Consider the following 19,385-nt stretch of genomic DNA (forward strand, 5'->3'; position numbering starts at 1 on the left):
ATTTAAAGTTTTAATTTTGAGTGGTATGACACTTGTTGTTGGATATTTGAGATGCTAGACACGCTGTTTTGGATATAAATTCAATTGATTTTGAAAAAAAAAGAGATGTTGATTATTCCGAAGTGTGAGTTGAAATGAAACAAGACAGGATATATATATCTGTAAAGTTTTAATTTTGACCGTTCTGACATTAAGACTGTTGTTGGATATAAACTAACCGTTATGACTCCGGACGAGACGTTTTATTCCGTCGGGTGGCCCAATTATTATCGGGTTAAACTTGGGCGTTCGCTTGGGTCAAGACATCGGTTCGCCCCGAAAACAAATAGAATGAAAAAGAGAAGGTTACAATTTTGATAGCCTCCTTCCCTCTAGCCGCTTCAGTCTTGAGAAAACAGTGAGACATTTGTATCTGTGAATTGTGATGGAGTTAGATCTAGATGATCTCGGTTTAAATGATACTGAAACTACTAAACCCACATTGAGACCCAAATCAAGGTTCCAACCCAAATCAGTCAAACTCATGCCAAAACCCGAACCACAATTAGATACTCCACCTTCTTCTTCTTCTTCTAGTGATCACGCATCGACTAAACCACTCATCGAAATCGAAAACAAACCACACGTGTCGACAAAAGAGGAGTTGGATACTCAAATGATGGATAAAGATAACGAGGAGGAGGAGGAGGATATAGTTGTTAGAGAAATCGATGTTTATTTCACTCCTTCTCCACTTGATAACAATACTCAAGTAACTTTTTTTTTTTTTTTTTTTTTTAAATTTTTTTGTGTGTTTTGAATTGATGTATTAATAATAATAATATATGTATGCAGTTGTATGTTATGCAATACCCTCTCAGACCGTCTTGGAGACCGTACGAATTAAATGAGAAATGTCAAAAGGTTCGTGTTAAACCTGAAAGTGGGAAAGTTGAAGTTGAATTGTCAGTGGACAATAATAGCAACTATGACGATGCTGCTGTTGATGTTCCAATGATAACGAAGCAAGTAAGAGTTAGATACTTGAATGATGGGATTAAATAACTGTGTGTTGTGTATCATGTATGTAAAATAACATATTATTACTCTTCATTGTTTACTCTGTAGACCTTGTCTTCGTCGAGGCCGCCTCTTACAACGAGCTATGCTGTTGGAGTCCTGATGGGAAATAAGGTACATAGCTATATGCATTCTTTTAGGCTTTTCGACTTGCATATTAAATGTAATTTTTGCATACCAAGTTTATTATCATCCCAATAGGAAGAATAAGTCTTATTTATTTTATGAATGGTGGTGAGAGTGTTGCGGTTTTATTAGTAATACCTGTAGCTCAATTCTCTTGATTACGCTTAGGGATATCACAGAATCGGTCTGTTTATTACTTTATACCCATGTGTCAGTGTACACCACCAAAACTGTATTTAGGAAGGTTAAGTACATATTGTTAGCCTTCGTTACAATTGGAGACAACAAATATTAGGGAGGGATAGTGTTGTTTTAATAATATTTTTGCATAATAACTCTGTTCTTAATGTTTATGCCAGTTATGCGTCAGATACAATGTTTTTTTAGATTCTATACTTCGGAGTGCTAGGTTTTAATTTACAACAATTGGGGAACTAGTGTATGTTCAAACCTGTTAATACATTCGAAGCATGCAATTTGCTATTGTGTTTTACTATAAAATTAAACGAACGAAATAGAAAGTAACTCATTCCTTTGTTGCAACAGACAACAGCCACCTATTTCTTCATTCCAACCAAAAAAGAAAAGAAATTCCTAGTTCTCAATCCGATATTGTGATACAATTTTACAAAGAGAAGAATGCGAATTATCTAAATTTAATATCACTTTGGTGGAATCATCTACACCACTACCATAACAGTATAATTATCTAAGAAAATTTTATGAACCTAGCTCCTTAGAAACTCTGGCTTTCAAGGAGTATCAGGTGGTAAATCAACCACCAAAGTTCTTCGCATGTTTGCAGTAATCAGATATTAGCCAAGTTGATTAACTGTCAGAGAGAGATACCTAGTTATTGTGGACTAGCTCTCCATCAGTGCTTGCCCTATAGTAAGTTGTAATACATACTTTTTTTGAATCATAACTCTTAGGAAGGGGTGCTGATGGGTGCAGGGGGTTTAGGGCCTCATGTCGTTAGCTTCTTGCTATGTATTACGGGAGTGATGTAATCTTTTATTGGTTGAGTCAGCTAATTTGCCTTTAATGGATAAGGAAATAAATGGTACAAAATGGTAATTTCCTAAAACGTGCTGCTAGTATTAGAATAAGATAGAAATCTCAAAACTGACCTGAAAAAGTAACTCCAAAACAAAGAAGAAGAAAACTACGGGAAGAACTGAAGATTTGAAAAGAACTCGAGTTCTTCCAAGGGGAAATCCAGTCTTGGAGCTCTGAAAAACCACGCGTTTGAGTGACCAAGGCTCTAAGCTGATCAATATTGTTCTCATCAAATTCCTATTTAGAGAAGAACGAGATTCCATCATTTTTGCATTGAGTGGAGACGAGAGAAAGAGAGTTTAGTGAATTTTTTGGTTGAAGATAGGACAGATGTTGTCCGCTTGTTGTTCTTGAGGAGTTTAAAGGAGGGAAACGAGGATGACGAGGGAATTAGAGATGAAGAGATGTGAGAGAGAAAGAGACTGCTAGTGCAAGGGACAAAAGGGTCACCTTGGAGGGAAAACCCACGATGTACAGACGGACAATGGCGAGGAAGTATGTTATAATCCCCTACTTCAATAAACTTGCTTTTGCTTGTTTGGATAATTAAGTGTTATTTACTTTTTGCTGAAACTCGTACTATTTTTCGATTAATCAAGTTAAGAGAGGATAAGGATCTTTTATGTCTTCAGTAATAAGCTCCTCTTTTTGGCGTGACTTAAATGAACAAATATCTTTGTAATTATCTTAGAATGGATATATTGACATCTCTTTATAAACCTTGTTTCTAATCAACAATAAATTACATTAAGGACTAACTTTTTCTGAGGATTATCGCGTAACTTAACTATCAATGTCTCGATTGGAAACTCTCCTCTTAGAGAAAAATTTAGGTCTTTTGACATGAATAAGAATGCATTTATTGTGGATTACTCCAAGATGGGGAGCGCCAGGATGGTTGTAATATGATGTTAAGAAGAATGCTCAATGTTGGCTTCACATACACCATGAGAAGTGGCAGGACGAAGGGGTTTTGGTCAGGGTGTGGTTTAAGGCATAGGTTCTTTGTCTCGCTACCAGGGTTTTTTCCTTTGCTCATTGTAACTTAAAGTTGTTAGCTGCCTTTACTAGGGTGCAATTTCCTCTGTATGGGAGACACGGGCTTAAGACATTAGCCTCTTCTTTAGACTAATAGTTGATGTAATTCTTGTGAATATATCCATAAAATGCCTATTATTGACTAAAAAATAGAGTGTTGAATGATTTGCAACTAGAGATTTATTATGAACTTATGGATTCCATCTATCAAGTTAGGTCAAAATTCATAAATGAGATTAGAGGTCTTGGTTATGTACAACAAAACAAAGTCTTCATAGTTTAATCTTTTTATGAAACTTTGGCTAAGAAACATGCTTGGGTGGTCCTCCAGGATAATGGACTCAATCTAAGTTCCCCAAGAACAAGATTTAGTGCAAAAGTATCCCCTTACTCTTTTGTTGGTTGACTTGTCTTAAAAGAATTCAATCAATTGTTGGATATTCCAAAAAACTGTTTATTTGTACATAGGAAGAAGAGATAAATTATTGTAACGACCCACCACTTACCAACAACTGATAATGTCCCCACTTAGCTATCCAAAAGACCAAGCCCAAAGCTTGCCCATCATTGGTGTGAGGTTTTCTCAAAAGGCCTCGATACAAGTAAGAGGTGGAGCATTAATTATCCAGGACCAAGGCTTCCCATTCCTATGGGATTAAAACCCTATGGAGTATCACAATTGTCTATATGTTTCTTGTCTTTCCGCTGCGTATGTATTGAGACCTTTTTTATTCTGTCATTTTGCTTGTTGTGGCCTCCCTGTAGCATTTAACTATGAGTAGCACTCTTTTTGCCCATTTACTCTCTGTGAAGTCTAGGTAATTAGTGGTACACATTCCGAAAGTTATCAAATGGGCATCGTGGGAGGGAAAGGAGCTCTATGAACATCAAGAGAGTGACATGCACATGTCTGTTGTAGAATTTAATTAACCTTTTTTTTTATTGGGCTTCTGGGATTCCATCGAGTAAAGGGCTAAGATTTCATGACTTTGTGTTCAATTGGTGTCTGGATGCAAACACTTACCTGAATGCCTTGAGGATGCAAGAGTATTGACGAAAAAGGATGAATGGGTGGTGTCAACCTAGTTGGGCTGTCTTAGTTTTCATGTAGATTCGTATAGCACCCCCTCTCTTCAAAGTTTGTATTTGGCTCTTTCATTAACGAAATTTATATTATACTTAATTAAAAATAATAACAATAACAACTTTATCCTGCTGAACTTTGGAATTTTCCATGTTTAATGGGCTCTGAATCTTCTATGTAAATCTCTTCTAATCTCGTTTACATACAATAGGAGATGATTAATCAAATTAGTGTGGTAGAACTGCAAAAGTATGGATATGCTTTGGCTTTTACCTCATTTGATAGCTGAATGCTGTGTTTGGTGGTGATGACGTGGTTTGATAGGTTGTTCGCTCAATGAGTTTGGTTGTAGATAGAGAGACACATGCACATGCAACTGATGCAAGCTTGCTTTTTTGTTATTAAAATAAACTAATAAAGTTATACATCTAATCCAAATATATTGCCAGATGTGATAATTGTGCTAGTTTTATAGAACATAGAAAAGTTTATTCTATTAAAATAAGAAAAAAAATGCATATTTCAAATGTTGGGTTGGCAGAATAGGTCATATTCTTCCAGTCTATTTTAGTTAAACTTTCTACAAAATCAGACCATTTATCCCACATCTCTCTCCTTTTCTCTCTCTTGCTCCTTGTAAATCCTATCTTCTTATTCTGTTGATGACAATTACAGATGCTACTGTAATTTAACATATTGGTCTTACTATTGATGCATTTGATTTGATAGACAATGAGGGAGTATTGATGGTTTTAATTGCTCGCACTGGGAATTTTTATTTTATTCTTCTTTATCTTGCAGTTACACTTGAATCCTGTTCATGCAGTTGTGCAGCTTCGGCCATCAATGGAACATCTCAAGTCTGGCGGATCAAATGAGATCACTGAAGTAAAAGCTATAGGTTCATCTAAACAACATGTGAGTTTAACTTGTTCTAGCCTTAATGTTTGTGCTTATGGTGCTTATGTGCGGTTGACAGATTTGAATCTATGTATACACCCTTGAGTTTATGTTGATTTATTTTTATTTTCTAAAATAGCAAGCATCTAAGTTTTGGTACTCAACCTAGATATTCCAATACAATGGAAGGTTTTGTTGTTTTACTGATTAATCTTTTGTTTTTGTGTTTTTTATCTGTTAGGACTTGAGTGCTGTTCTTTATATTTTTGTCAGTTCATTTGAAATTTTCTCATTAAATGCAGGGCAAGTTGGTTAAGTCGTCCACTGAGCAAGTTACAGATGTAGAGGAGGTGAGGGCATGTCTTCATGGAATTCTGAACACTTGTATTTAATCTATGAAGCTAAAAGAGCACCACCATATATATATATATATATATATATATATATATATATATATATATATATATATATATTATATTTTTTTTTTCGGTAAAGTGAAATATCATTAATAAAGGAGAAGTAGGCTGAGAAGGCCTACATTACAAGAAAGAAACAAGAACTAAAAACATTTACAATAAAAAAAACTACATAAGAAAAAATCAAGAACTTTACCATCACCCCATGTCTAAGAACATAAGACGATCCCACCTAACTACAAAAGACTCAAAGAAACATCCTCTAAACTCTAAAGACCACTGATATAATAAGGCTTTTATCTATAGAATCGTTTTCTTAAAAGAAACTGAGTTGCTGTCAAAGTGATGACGGTTTCGCTCCAGCCAAATACCTTACATGATCGCAAAAGGCAATAAGCTCCAAAGGTAATGGACCATGACCCCAACTCTTAAACAAATCCAATACCCGTCCCAGGCATACCCAAGTTACTCCATACTTTAGAAGAAAAACAGACCATATTTTCCAAGAAAAAGGGCACCGAAAAAGAATGACATGATTTACAAACTCACCATCGTTTCCATACAACTGACAATAATTGACCAAACACATTTTATGTTTATGCCCCCTGAGATTGCCTATAGTGAGGATGAATTCCAAAGATGCACACCACACAAAAGAAAGCAATCTTGGAAGGAATTTTGGATTTCCAAATAATAGGACCAGGAAAATCATGGATAGGAACAGGACTATTAGAATTAGACAACCAAGAAAAGATAGAAAAATAAAAAGACTTGATTGAAAAGGTACCTTTATTGCTGGGACACCACACTCTCTTATCTTTGGGGTAGCCGCATCAAGCCTTACCATCAGTGAAGTTTGATCTCCCAATCATTTAATGCCCTGCACAGTCCAAGATTCTAAGATATGCCTCCCTCAGATCTAACCATACATTCCAAAATTGATTTCTTTTTACGACTAGATAGACCAAACAACAAAGGAAAAGTAGTGGCTAAAACCCCACCACCTGTCCAATGATCCTCCCTAAAATGAATCTTATTTTCGGTCGCAAAACTGTATCTAATACCTCTTACGAACAAATGGAACACATTAAGAATTGTCGTCCACTCCACAGAAACCGGACCATTCTCCCATCCAAAATGCCTCTCTCCAATACGAGAGACAATCACTTTCCTCCACAGGCTCTGTCTCTCTTCCCCAAAACGCAATAACCACTTACCTAAAAGAGCTTGGTTGAATGCTACCATACTGCGTGAACCCAAACCACCAACATTTTTAGCCAAGCAAAACACCATTTATCTTTCTAGGTCCAGATTTCTATTTAGATTCGTTGCAACTGTGGTAGTATACTATTACTAGCAATAATCCATGGCTATGCCACTCAAGGGCTCAAGGCATTACTTGTGCTTTTGGTGAGACTCCGTTGTGTCCTTGTGGTGACGCCATGACATTACGGGTGCCTTTGGCAACCTTCAATGCGCCTCTAACAAACTCGCGAAGGCAATACCTTCGGCACAATACGACTTGCCTGTGTAGTACATGTAGGTTTTTATTGTTTGATTTTTGTATTGTGGTCTCGTTTGAAAGGTATCATTGAGGCGGTTCTGAAAATATGTATTTCATCGAAAACCAACTTACAGGTGAAAATTTATGACATTTTAAACTTTAGAATTCAAGAAGTGCAAGAATCTTCTCTCTCCCAACATGTGGACCTTAATGTCTGAAATGTTTTGACTTTTCATGTTTACCTTTGTTATATATGGGTGTCCAACTAAAAACCAATCGGGCATAAGTGGAGAGGCCTAGGAACATTTATACTGTACTGCAAGGTTTCACACATCCCATATGGGACTATAATAAACATCTCAACAACCTTTTTTGGCTTTGCCTTTTAAATTCCTATATATTTACACACCTTACCATACCCATCCTAATCTAACATCAACTACTATTGCAGAAAATTTCTTCCTCTCCATTGGATATCAACCTGACATCCCCAAATTTGTTTTTGACTTTAGATTTCTCTAATTGTATGCAACCATTGACTAAGCCCACAACATTTTCCTCCTGAACCAACGTAATTTGTTCATAGTGGGGAGATCGTCTCCACCAAAAATCAGCTCTTCATTCATGTTGTAGGTACACTTTTTACACGGAAATGTCCATGGGAGTGTAAACAAAGGAATCTCTCAATCCCTCCCCTATGTATATAGATGCCTGTGTATTATATAGATCTATGGTGGACCTATTTGACTTGATCTATATATAACTTTTTATCCACGTACTCAAGACTCATATACTGGATTGATCCGAATTTTGTTTGCTTCTGTATTTACCTTTCCTTTCAGTCTTGGATTCCTCTTGACTACTATGGCATGGACAACAATGCAAACAGTCTCTCGACCAGATATCGTCAGAAAATGACATCTCAAGAAAGTTTTGAAATACAATTTTCTATGAGCTCGTAAGCTTTTATACGTCTTGACCAGTCAATATATTTTATTGTTGCAAATGCTGAAGTTCTTTTTGTTGTTTGAAGATATGGATATGTCAATTCATTGTGTCCTGGATCTACTACGGATAACGACAGATACAGAATTTTGAAAAGGTATTGTTATCTGCAACTTTGATTTCAATTTTGAAGAGATATTTTTGTGTTATATTGTTCTTTGAACTGGTTGCACAATCTCATTCTCTCTTTTGTTGGAATTAGAGGTGAATGTGTGCATGATACATATCGTCAAATACTCATATTTCTACTAGAAGCGACTACAAGCATCTTGATGTCATTTGTTTATATTCACGATTAATCAATCTGGTACATTTACATATACTAACATGAATATAAGTATGTAAGGCAACTACTTGAACTGATGGACCCAGGACTTTTAGTGAGGGTTTTCAAGTTGACACCAAAAAATATATATAGTTCAAAATACATAGAATTTGTTGTACATCAATTACTCACAAGCAAATCATAATGGCTATGAGTAAGCCATTGTTCAGTATTGCAGTGCTTTGTAACTTATAGTCATTTAGGGGTGTCAAAAAATGACTCCAGCAGTCCAGCCCTAGCCATGATTGAGTAACTCGACTCATTTACCAGCTCTATCTCCAAGCACAATTTCGATAAGATTGTCCCATTTATACAATAACAAAGGAGATATACAAAATTGTGGCAATTATAGAGGTATTAAACTAATAAGTCATACTATGACACTTGGGGAGAGAGTGATTGAACAAAGACTAAGGAAGAATTAACAGTATCTGATAACCAATTCAGTTTTATGCCAGGAAGGGCGACAATGGAAGCCATTCACTTTTTTTTTTTTTGATCGGTAAAATGTGATGTGTATATATATATATATAATAATCAGAGTCAAAGTTCGTAGGATGAGATATCCCACTCAGATACAACAAAGGAAAAGACAGATACAAAATCGATACTAGAAAAAAGAAACTACGACTATTAGAGAAAACTAAAACAAAGGGATGCAATCATGCATGGCCAAGCAAGGAATCCCATCTGAACATAAGGTCCCTGAACGATGTATCTGTCCACTCTTCCCATAACTTCGACCAGAGAAAGACGAATCCCTTGATTGCTACAATCACCTGTGCCCTAGTCATCACACATCCATTAAAGTGTCTCCTGTTCCTTTCCAGCTACAAAGCCCACATGATAGCAAAAGGTAAGATGCTCCACACTCTACATCCCTTTGGGGAATGGGCACTAAGCACCCAAGAGCTCAATAGATCTTTCACTGACTGAGGAACAACCCAATACACCCCAGAGTGGCCCACAAAGTAACTCCATATATCCGAAGAGAAAGATCAATGAATGAGAGTGTGACTCACTGACTCCCCATCAGCCTTACACAAGGGACAAAAGTTAATGATTATTTTCTTTCTCCTAATAAGATTGTCTATGGTCAAAATCTTATTATGGGTCGCACACCAAATGAAAAAAGAAACGAAACAAGGAATCTTTGCTGACCAAATAAAAGAACTAGGAAAGTCTGGAATCATAACCCCTCGAGTGTTAACCGGTAGATGAGAACACAAAGAAAAGTAGAAAGACTTGGCTGAGAATTTCCCATTCTTTTCTATAGTTCAGCGTCGACGATCCCTATCTGGTCTCACAGCAGGAATCCATTCACTTACTCAGACAATTAGTAGAAGAATGATTTGCACATAATTTTCATTGACTTAGAGAGAGCATATGATAAGGTACCAATAGACGTAATTTGGTGGGCATTAAAAGGAAAACAAATTTCGTTAAAGCTAGTTGAGAGCATTCAAGATATGTATAGAAACACTGAGACTAAAGTTTGTACAACATGTGGGGAGACTAGTGAATTTGGTATAGAAGTAGGTTTGCACCAAGGATCGGTACTAAGTCTATATTTGTTTTCTGTGGTTATGGACGAAATTAGAAAAGATCTTCAAGGAGACATTCCATGGTGATTGCCTCTTCCTTTTCTTTTCTTAGTTGTCGTGAAAGCCTGATTAAATCCTGTATAAAGCATTTGGGTGGGCTCAATATAATTTAGTGATCTTAGTAAAGTCATTAGGGTGTGATGTTTTGTTGTGAAGAGGTGGTTATCTAAACTTGTTATAGAATTCCCACTTTGTACATGGGTAACTAAGTAAGTGCGTGTGTCCGCGTGTTTAGTTTATGTGCACTATAGCTAGGTAAGTTGTGGATGATGCTATTCTTAGCGATCTTATCCTCAGGTATGTTAGTTCACTTAGGAGCAGCATTGTTGCATAGCTAGTCAGTTTAAAGATGTATTGAGATTATGCTGCTACATGTCTTACTCTCGTGATCCTAAAAATCATTACTTCTGATTTCCTGCACGTAAAATACATTTTTGCAAGTTATGTTTTGCTCAGTCACTGCAATTTGTCCCGCTTATTTTAAGGCATTGGTGGTTTATTACGGCTCCCCTCATTGATAGTCTAAAATCATACTGTTGCTTGGGTTTACCTTTGTGTGTTTGCAACTACTACTAGTCTACTACAACTACAGTACTACTGCACTTATCTTTTGTGTGGTTACCTTTTTTCAGATAACCAGCATCTTATTGCTGACCTAAAACTATTGTATCCTTTACTTGTTCCTATCAGTCTCATTGTTATTCTCATTAAAATAGTCATCTGTTCAGCATTATTGAACTTTGCTGTGATAGATGATTTATAACTGGGCAACTTTCATTACAGGTCTTTGCTTTCACTGCCACTGGCGGAAAAATTTAAAAGATGGTTTTTGGAGGTTAGTTTCCACTAGCTAAGCATCATATATTACAATTTTCAAATTTTGTGCATATTTTTTTTTCTGATTCGTATTTTACTTGAGTACTTGAATCGAATGTCTCTGAAAAAGAATGATTTTATAAAACATTTTCTCATCAATGGGCTGACAAGGTAATCTAGTTTTTTAAAGTAGTTCGTCTATGGTCCCCTATTCCTGAAAAATAAAATATGTTAGGCCCTTTTCAAAATGGTGTACCTGACATAATGACGTGCAGAAAGTATACCACTAGACTGGTTAGTGTCCATTTGCATTTCACATGTTCGTTAAGTTTAAAAGGTTCACAGATTTTTGTAATGATTCTTAAACTTAGATATATATCATTTCATCTGGGCGGTTAAGTCAGAAATCTTAGTGCTAGTGAAGTAGAAATTGGGAATTAATGGCCGATTCTGCCGAATAAGATTTTCCCGTCCCCTGTAAATAACATATATGTACTAGTGTATTACAATTAATTAATAATAAAAATGCATATTGAACTTTACCTATTAAGGTTCAACATGTATATATTACAATTGTTTTAAAAAAAAACAGTTAAAACAATAGTAATGTGGATCAGGCGATCAGCTCAACTTATCGAAGATACAAAAAAGCATGAGATGATCTCCTAGAAAATCTTGTTGGAAGTGAAGTTCTTAGTAGTAGACTACTTGTGTTTGATGGTGTAGAGTGTCTAATCCGTAAGTGGAAATATATCATTCACTGCTGGGAAGAAAAAGAAAAAGAAAGGAAGGAACAAATAAATGTGTTTGCATTACTACTGCTTCAAGTATTTTGATACGCAAGGATAGAGTTTTGACGCAGAATGTACACTTACAAGGAAGTAATGAGGTATCCAATATGGATAATATCTACTTCGAACTGGTGCATATTCTACTAAGAAATAATGTAGTCTATCATCCTTCTGGAGGAAGGGTTAAGTGGCACAAAGAAGGTCATTAAGAAAAGTTCATCCATAGCATTTTGAATGTTAGACACAGCTAATGGCCTAATGCTTGGTCTATGTGGGAGTGGATTGTAAGTTGGTTGATAATGATGAATGACGTTTATAGGGAGGTGGTAAACATGTTCTCTATCCTTTACCTGAATTATCTCAAGTGCATACCTGTGCCAATTAGTGTCAATTTTATCTATGAAAAGAGTAAGAATTGGTTGGAGAGACCCCAACTTAGTTTGTTTGGTTACAGTAATTATGTATGAGGGCAAATTTTATTTTCACCCTGCAAAGGTTAGACAAACATTCACGTATATGTTCGTCTGTATATACAAGTGTCTTTGCGATAAGTACATTACTATCAGTACTATGGTATATCAACCATAGTGACTGGTACTATCTCGGCTTTCTTTTGCATAAATTAACATTCGTATATATCATATGATATGCTATAAGTACGTTCTGGATGTGCGATGATGATTGTAGCAGTCAAGGGATTCATTTTTCTCTGGTCGAAGTTTTGGGAGGAGTGGACAGATACATCTTTTGGGGATATCAGATGGGGTTCCTTGCTCAGCCATTCATGATTGCATCCCTTTGCTTTAGTTTTCTTTTTTCTAGTATCAATATTGTATCTGTCTTTCCCTTTGCTGTATCTGAGTGGGATATCTCAGCCTACAAAGTTGACTTATGATTATATATATAGACACATCACATTTTACCGATCAAAAAAAAAAAAAAATGTACGTTCTGGGTTGGCTCTCATTATTATCAATGTATGGTGTAAGTTAGTATTCTGGGTATGAATTTTATCTACTGTTTTCGTATGGGATTGACAATGTTTTAACTTTGTTATTCTCTATTGCATCTTCTCTGCGTGCCAAGCCTGACCTGGTTTTGATATATTGTTTTGTTTATTGCTCTCGTCCTGATAGGGACCTCCTCTGAATCGTTTCAATGCTCTTAAGCACCTCGCTCCTGATGATTCCAATGAAGATGTTCTGGAGGTGCTCCAGCGCCATGCTTGTGTAGTACAAGGACTGTGGGTGGCAAGAAGTTCACTACTGGAGCTTAAAGGAGATGACGCTATAGCTAGAGATTACATACTTTATTCATTTAACAACGACATAGTAATCAGATTTAAACAGCTAGATGATTATTACCAACGTTTTAAAGAAGCCTTTAGTCGTTACTTGAAACATTTTGCTGTTCATAGAGCTCATTGTGAGGACTGGAAACTCAAAGAGGCGGCAGATGCAACATTTGTAAAACATTATCCAAATATAGTGAAGCAGCAGAAAGAGGCTTGGGAAAAGCAGGAACCAACCATATTGGACAACATAAAACCTCGCACAACAAAAACTGCAAGGCTGGCCAAGAGCAAAATACCTAAAAATTCTGTTATTGGAGATCATGGTGTAAAGACAGGTGTCAATAGTATACCCAGCTCTGGGCCAATGACCGTACCAGATGCAACTCAAGAAGCTCAGGAGAACATTCGCAGGTATAGCTCATCATCTTGATCTTTATTTGATTTATTTCAGACATGATGGTACTTACGCAATTTGTTTCATTTTGCTTCTTCATATATTTACCCGATATCGAATGTAAGGATATAGCCATATCTACTCCTTCAAAAATTTCTCCTGATTCCACCTTTAGTTGAGATTCTTTGTTGACACCGTTGTCATCTTCATGATGTTCTTCCTCGGTAGCTAACATTGAATGCTCTTTTTCTTACATTTGTGACTGAAAGAGTAAGGCTCATCACAATAGCAGCAAAGCCCCTTTTCTCTCTGTAACTGCATTTCTTTAGGAGTTATTTTCTTAATGGGTGGTAATGAAAAATGGATTTGGCTGGAAATTAGTGTTGGGATTTGATGTTGTTGGGGAATTTTGCGGATTGGCTTTATCCGTGGAATTGGATTGGATTTGAGCAGCTTGGTAAGGATTGAATTTGATGTTGCTTACTTTAGAGTTTAAGTGGGAACTAGAACTAACGGAATAAGGTCTGGAATAGTTTTTCTTAGCTAATGATTCAAGGGTGGATTCTTGTAGTTTAGCTAAAAGAATTGTATGATCTAACGTCTCAGGACTGAACATCTACACCGGGTTTCTAATTTCCTCTTTAAGACCACTCAGAAACTCGATACAAAATATTCTTCAGACAAACCTCGGTTCTTAGCTAGTATCAATGGCATCAACTCTTCAAACTTCTCCTGATATGAAGCCACCGTACTCATCTGTTGCAATTTGTTAAACTCCCCTACCACATTTTCATAACCCTTATCAGAGAGAGAACCTTACACATAATAACTCAATAAAATCATCCCACTTAAATCTTTCATAAGTTTCATAAAAGGATTGGAACCAAATTTCATCTTTACCTTCGAAATAAAGTGAAGCAAAAAGTACCTTCTGGTCTTCTGCAATTGGATTGACAGTGAAGAACCGTCAACATTTCTTCACCCACGCCCTTGCTTGAGAAGTCTGCCCTTGGCAACGTGTAATTTCCAATAAAAGCATTAGAACATGGTCTCTTATCAGATTCAACTCCAATTGGTGTCCCAAGAATCCCATTTGGATTACCCAAAATTCCCCTTTGATCTCTACTATCACCAATTTTTTCTGGCTGTTTTTCAAGTTTTTCATTTAATTTCATAAATTGACTAGTAATATTAGGCATAATAGATTCTAAAGTACCTTGCACAATCTGAACTTTCTCTTCCATTCCATCTTGTCGCTCATTCAATTCCTTCATTTTAGTGTCAATGTCGTGTTCTAATATCTCCTTCCACCTTGAATGTGCCATCAGCTATCACCTTTTTCTAAGGATACTGCTGCTCCGATACCACCTGGTCTAATAATTGATCTCACTGATTTCACTCCATTAATTTTCTTCCCCAATGAAGAAGAATATCTCGCTAATTTGTTTTAGCATGGTTCCTTTATTGTTTCTGGTTTTTTTAGTATCACTAAGGAGAAACGAGTGAAGAACAGAGAAATTTTGAGGAGATATAGGAAGTTAATAAAGTGGGGCTATATGTCGTCATCACTGTCAATGAGTTTTTTTGTTTAAAATCTAGACCCTTGATAGGAACTAATTTAAAGGTAAGAAACTTGTGTGAGAAAAAACTTGACTCCCTGCAACCGGACCCTTTTCTTTTTTGTCATTACAACATTATTCGCCAATCGCGACAAACCCCTAAATTTTTGAAAAATGGCATGTATGAGAGACTGTACATGCAATGTTGATTTGGCTCTTTACATAAGGAGTTTAATGGAATTAAATGTGCTCACCCTGGATGAGAATCTGGCTCAGCCACTGCCTATATGTACTACTTGCAGTTAGGTTCCTTGCTTGTGACCAGCTCCAACATTTTAAATTTTATTCATGCACTTAAAAATAAATTCTACATAGCGAGTTAGTTCTTAAAGTTATTTTAAAAAAAAACAAAAAAGTCCATAGAGGTATTTGATCTCCATGTTCCATCACAAATATGATTCTAAACTGTAAACAGCCCTGATTATCAAGCCCCTTACACTTTGATTATTCTGTATGGCCGGAAATTCCTCAGTGTGCAAACTCGTTTAGTTTTTAACTTTTTAGATATTTTGATGCATGGCTCTTTTTGTATCTTCTAGTGGTGGACTGAGTTGGCATCCTACTTCTTGTACACTGGCAGCTTGCAACTGAAACAGACAGGTTTAAAGGCAGGTGGTAGAGGTGTGCGGGGAGCTGATAGTGGTCAAGCTTCTGTAAACATCCACGGTGTCTTTGTTCCGAAGTCATCAGGAAATGCAAACCTAGACCCGATAAGGTCTAGTTTATATATTATGATGCATTTCCTCGTCCATCCCAAATCCATTATGTATTTTCTTTGTACTTAAGCTGGTGTGTTTAATTTGCCAGGGGTGTTGTTATAGATTTATTTTGTGCCAAGGAACCTGATGCAAAGCTGAAGAAGGCAGAAATTGTTGAAGCAGCCAAGATTCAACTCAAAAGGACTATTGATGATAAAGAGTTAAAGCCGGTGAGTGGATTAGCTTGTCTTTGGTTCTATAGTAATTTCAGATATTTCCTAAAGTATCCACTGTATTGCATTGAAAATAATATAATGCTTCTATTCTATGTTCCTCGTCTAAGTCTCTCTTATAATGGTTTTTATCGGTAAAAGTATGTGTTATGTTGATAATATGAAAAGCCTAAGGATGAGGTATCCTGTATACATCAAGAGAAAAAAGAAAAGTGTATTTACTCATTTTATACGCTAGTGATTGCCACTACCTACAACACTCCGGGGCCCCTGCAAAATGTACTTGTGAACCCAAATTTTAATATTATTTGTATACCTTGGGTATGTCTCATGCTTTTTGCACATTACATGCTTTCAACACATGTTTGCTTCTTTTTGACACTTATTGTCAAGCACTTAGTATCGTGCTTTTGGCAAATCTTATGTATGCTGAATAGATGCTAAAAGTAGGTTGGTTTGTTTTCAGTTATTTAATTAATTGTCTCATTTAAAAGTTTTTGCGGGAGTGCTTTCTAAAAATATATAGTACTTCTGAATAACGCTTGTGGTCATAAATTTTGGCATTTTGAATTTCATAAATGAAAAGTAAAACAAATTTTCTCTCAGCCATACCCACCAATAATGTAAACAAATTTGGTATGCTGCACTTTTCATATTTTTTGTATTTACATACCAATAATGCATGGTTTCATGAAAATCACCAGTCCAATAAGAAGCATGGGTTTTTGTGTAATCCATACACTAGTTCTCTTCCCATCAATTCATGTTTGCCATCCTTATTATGTACAATGTATACATCCTACATATCACGTCGGAGGGATTCTTGCTTTGCAGTATAAGATTCTAAAAGATGACAATTTTCTTCAGAAGACGAGAATAGATTCTCTTAATGTTTTTATAGTAAAAGAAAAGGAAAACAATTGGAATTCGTCTCTAGCAATTAGCTAGAAGACTACGACGGTACCCCCAGCAGAGAAGTTTGGTTATCCTTAAACTGAACAACCTTAACTCAAACCTAAAAAGCCCACGGTAAATCGGAGAAGAAAAAAAGAACTTGTATTTTGGTGAAGTCATTCAATGGCATACACACTACCCAAAATCATCCACTTGCATTTATTTTTACGTTAATTACGATGTACCTTTTGAAACTCCTCAAATTTGTTTTGTGTTATTTTCATTTCTCAGGTCTTGAAACAGCTGTGTGTTTCCAAAGGAGGCTCATGGGTCTTGAGAAAAGGTGATGGCGATCCTAAATTATACAATCTTGACATACCAGATGATTCTAATTTCCAGGTAATACATTCCAAAGTTTTTTGAATGCTCAATGTTGTTGTCTGTGATAGTATCTGATATGTTTTGAAGTGAAAAGTGATACTCTATTTCGGTCTCTTACATCATCTGTCAAGCTTTAAGAAGATGCCTTGAGTCTAGTTTTTCGGTACTCGATAGGGTTGCTAGTATGATAGATTTTCCCATTCACTTTCTTTAAATGTCAAAAAACATACCATTGACGATTCTGCTTGAATAGAGAGGAATGCTAGTGAGCTTGTGATGGGTATTGTAACCATATACTAGAAGACAAAATAGACTACTCGCGTTCCATTTGATGGTTACAAGTAGGCATGTAATAATCATTTTAATCTAATACTCAGTGCAAACCCATTTTTCTCAAGGGGAAAAAAAAACAAAAATGAAAAGAAAAGAAGGAAATGTTCTCGTTTTATTTATATATATATATTTTTTTGCTAATAGTAGGAATTTTCCTATCTATTGTGGGCTAAACGTCTTCCCCGGTGTTATTAACACTGCACACTCTTGTTATCAGAGAAGCCTCATGTATGTGAAATAAGATGTTCCAACTCCCAACAAATTTGTTGGTTTGGGTCAGCAGCCCATATGTTTTGTGATATTTTGTTTATGTTGAAGTTCCACTTGTTAACACGTCTGTTTCTCATTGGCGACCTTTGACAGTAAACTGGCAGTTTGAAAAGATAGCTTGAAGTCCGAGCAATGCTAAGGCGCCATCTTTGATATGTACATTACAGTTCATTTAGTGAATCTCTTCTTACACTTAGATAGTAATCAGAAAATGCCGACTTCTTTCTTAAGGTGGAAGTGAAGCATTGAGACCCGTTTCCTGTTGATTGGGACCTTCTTTCACTCAAGGTGCTTTTTTTTTCAAAGATCCATTTCTATTCTCTGGAGGAAGTAAATTTCACGTTTAACTCTTTTCTTATATAGATGGATGTTATGTTTGACCAATCTCTTTCAGCTCTTCAAGAACTCAAGGAAAACAGAAAACAATGCTAGAATATATAGGTATAGGCGCCTAAGCGGTGAGTCCCGCTCGTTGGCACTTGTTATGGTGCAATCAAGACAACTCGGCGGACCTCTGGACATCAACAATGCCTAGAATCTCAACAAGAATAATTATAATCTTGATTTCATTGAGAGCATTCTAAACTATGAACTTCCATGAAAATTGACATTGAGCGACATTGGGTTTTTAAATGATACCATTTAAAAGGTTGGGATTGAAAACAATCAAAACATATAATTTCTCATTCCCCGTGTACTCTCTCTTCCCAGAGCAATTAGCAGTGACTGTTCTTAGAAGAATTGAAGATAAGGTGTACTTTTTTCTCTTTTCCTAGAGCAACCAGCAGTGACTGTTAGAATAGAAGGTAAGCTGCTACTAAGAGAAAAATGAAATAGAGAATGACGAGATCTTGTTTTTGCAATTGTTTTCTATATTTAATTAATACAAAATCAATCAAAAACAAAACTAGAAACTGAAAGTAAAGCTTTTAGGATTATAGCTCTATGAATTCATCCTTCCACGTGTGATCAATAGTTGGCTTGTAAATTGGTAACTTATACCTATTTATGGCAAGCATTGTTCAATCAAAAAATAAGGTGATTTAATCGGGCACTCGTCACATTGCATTCAACTAAGTCCAACAACAATTGCCCAATCCATAGTCCATACCCAGTCAAAAGCAGTACTCCAGATTCCAGAGTCCAAGATCAGAACTTTGGGGGCTCACTTACATATACGAAATCACGAGACATAAAACAGAGTAACCGGGAACTCTGAATCTCGCGATTGTACTATTGCAGGACAAAATATCTATCGAACCCTGCCTTTATCCCAACATCTTGCTTTGTGGACTTAAAAAAAGCACGCTGGGCCTTTATTGATTCGGATCGTTTGAGTGTACAACTAAACGGCCCGAGAGGTTCGTTTTGGCAAGACCGGTTGAGTTAGAACTTCGATGGTAAACTTATGATATGACAAATTTATAAAATTTCTTTTTTTTTAGAAGTTGTCCTATCCAATTTGATGAGTGCCCGATGGAATCACCTTTAAAGTCAAACACACAGATCACAGCCGATCTAAAAGTCAACAAAAAAAAATTA

General features: G+C 36.1%; 1 protein-coding gene across 6 annotated transcripts; it reads left to right on the top strand.

The window, feature by feature from the left end:
- Positions 1–252: 252 nt before the first annotated feature.
- LOC147501372 (SIN-like family protein) lies at positions 253–18,529 on the top strand. Of its 6 annotated transcripts, none has more exons than XR_015221368.1 (14): positions 253–751; positions 835–1,008; positions 1,108–1,173; positions 5,168–5,284; positions 5,569–5,616; positions 8,029–8,144; positions 8,220–8,288; positions 10,904–10,955; positions 12,864–13,432; positions 15,615–15,749; positions 15,842–15,962; positions 17,151–17,258; positions 17,937–18,131; positions 18,238–18,529. XR_015221368.1 is itself a non-coding variant. In XM_086606414.1 (14 exons), exons 1-13 carry the CDS (start codon positions 425–427, stop codon positions 18,090–18,092), a joined length of 1,920 nt encoding a protein of 639 aa, XP_086462540.1. In that variant the 5' UTR covers positions 255–424; the 3' UTR covers positions 18,093–18,131; positions 18,238–18,529. The 6 variants fall into 6 exon arrangements, 3 of the variants coding, with proteins under 3 accessions (XP_086462542.1, XP_086462540.1, XP_086462541.1); XR_015221369.1 differs by having other exon boundaries at positions 255–751; positions 18,207–18,529; XM_086606414.1 differs by having other exon boundaries at positions 255–751; positions 18,075–18,131.
- The last annotated feature ends 856 nt before the right edge of the window (positions 18,530–19,385 follow it).

This window comes from Coptis chinensis, chromosome 4, assembly GCF_015680905.1.
Source record: "Coptis chinensis isolate HL-2020 chromosome 4, ASM1568090v1, whole genome shotgun sequence".
In the NCBI taxonomy this organism is placed as follows: domain Eukaryota; kingdom Viridiplantae; phylum Streptophyta; class Magnoliopsida; order Ranunculales; family Ranunculaceae; genus Coptis; species Coptis chinensis.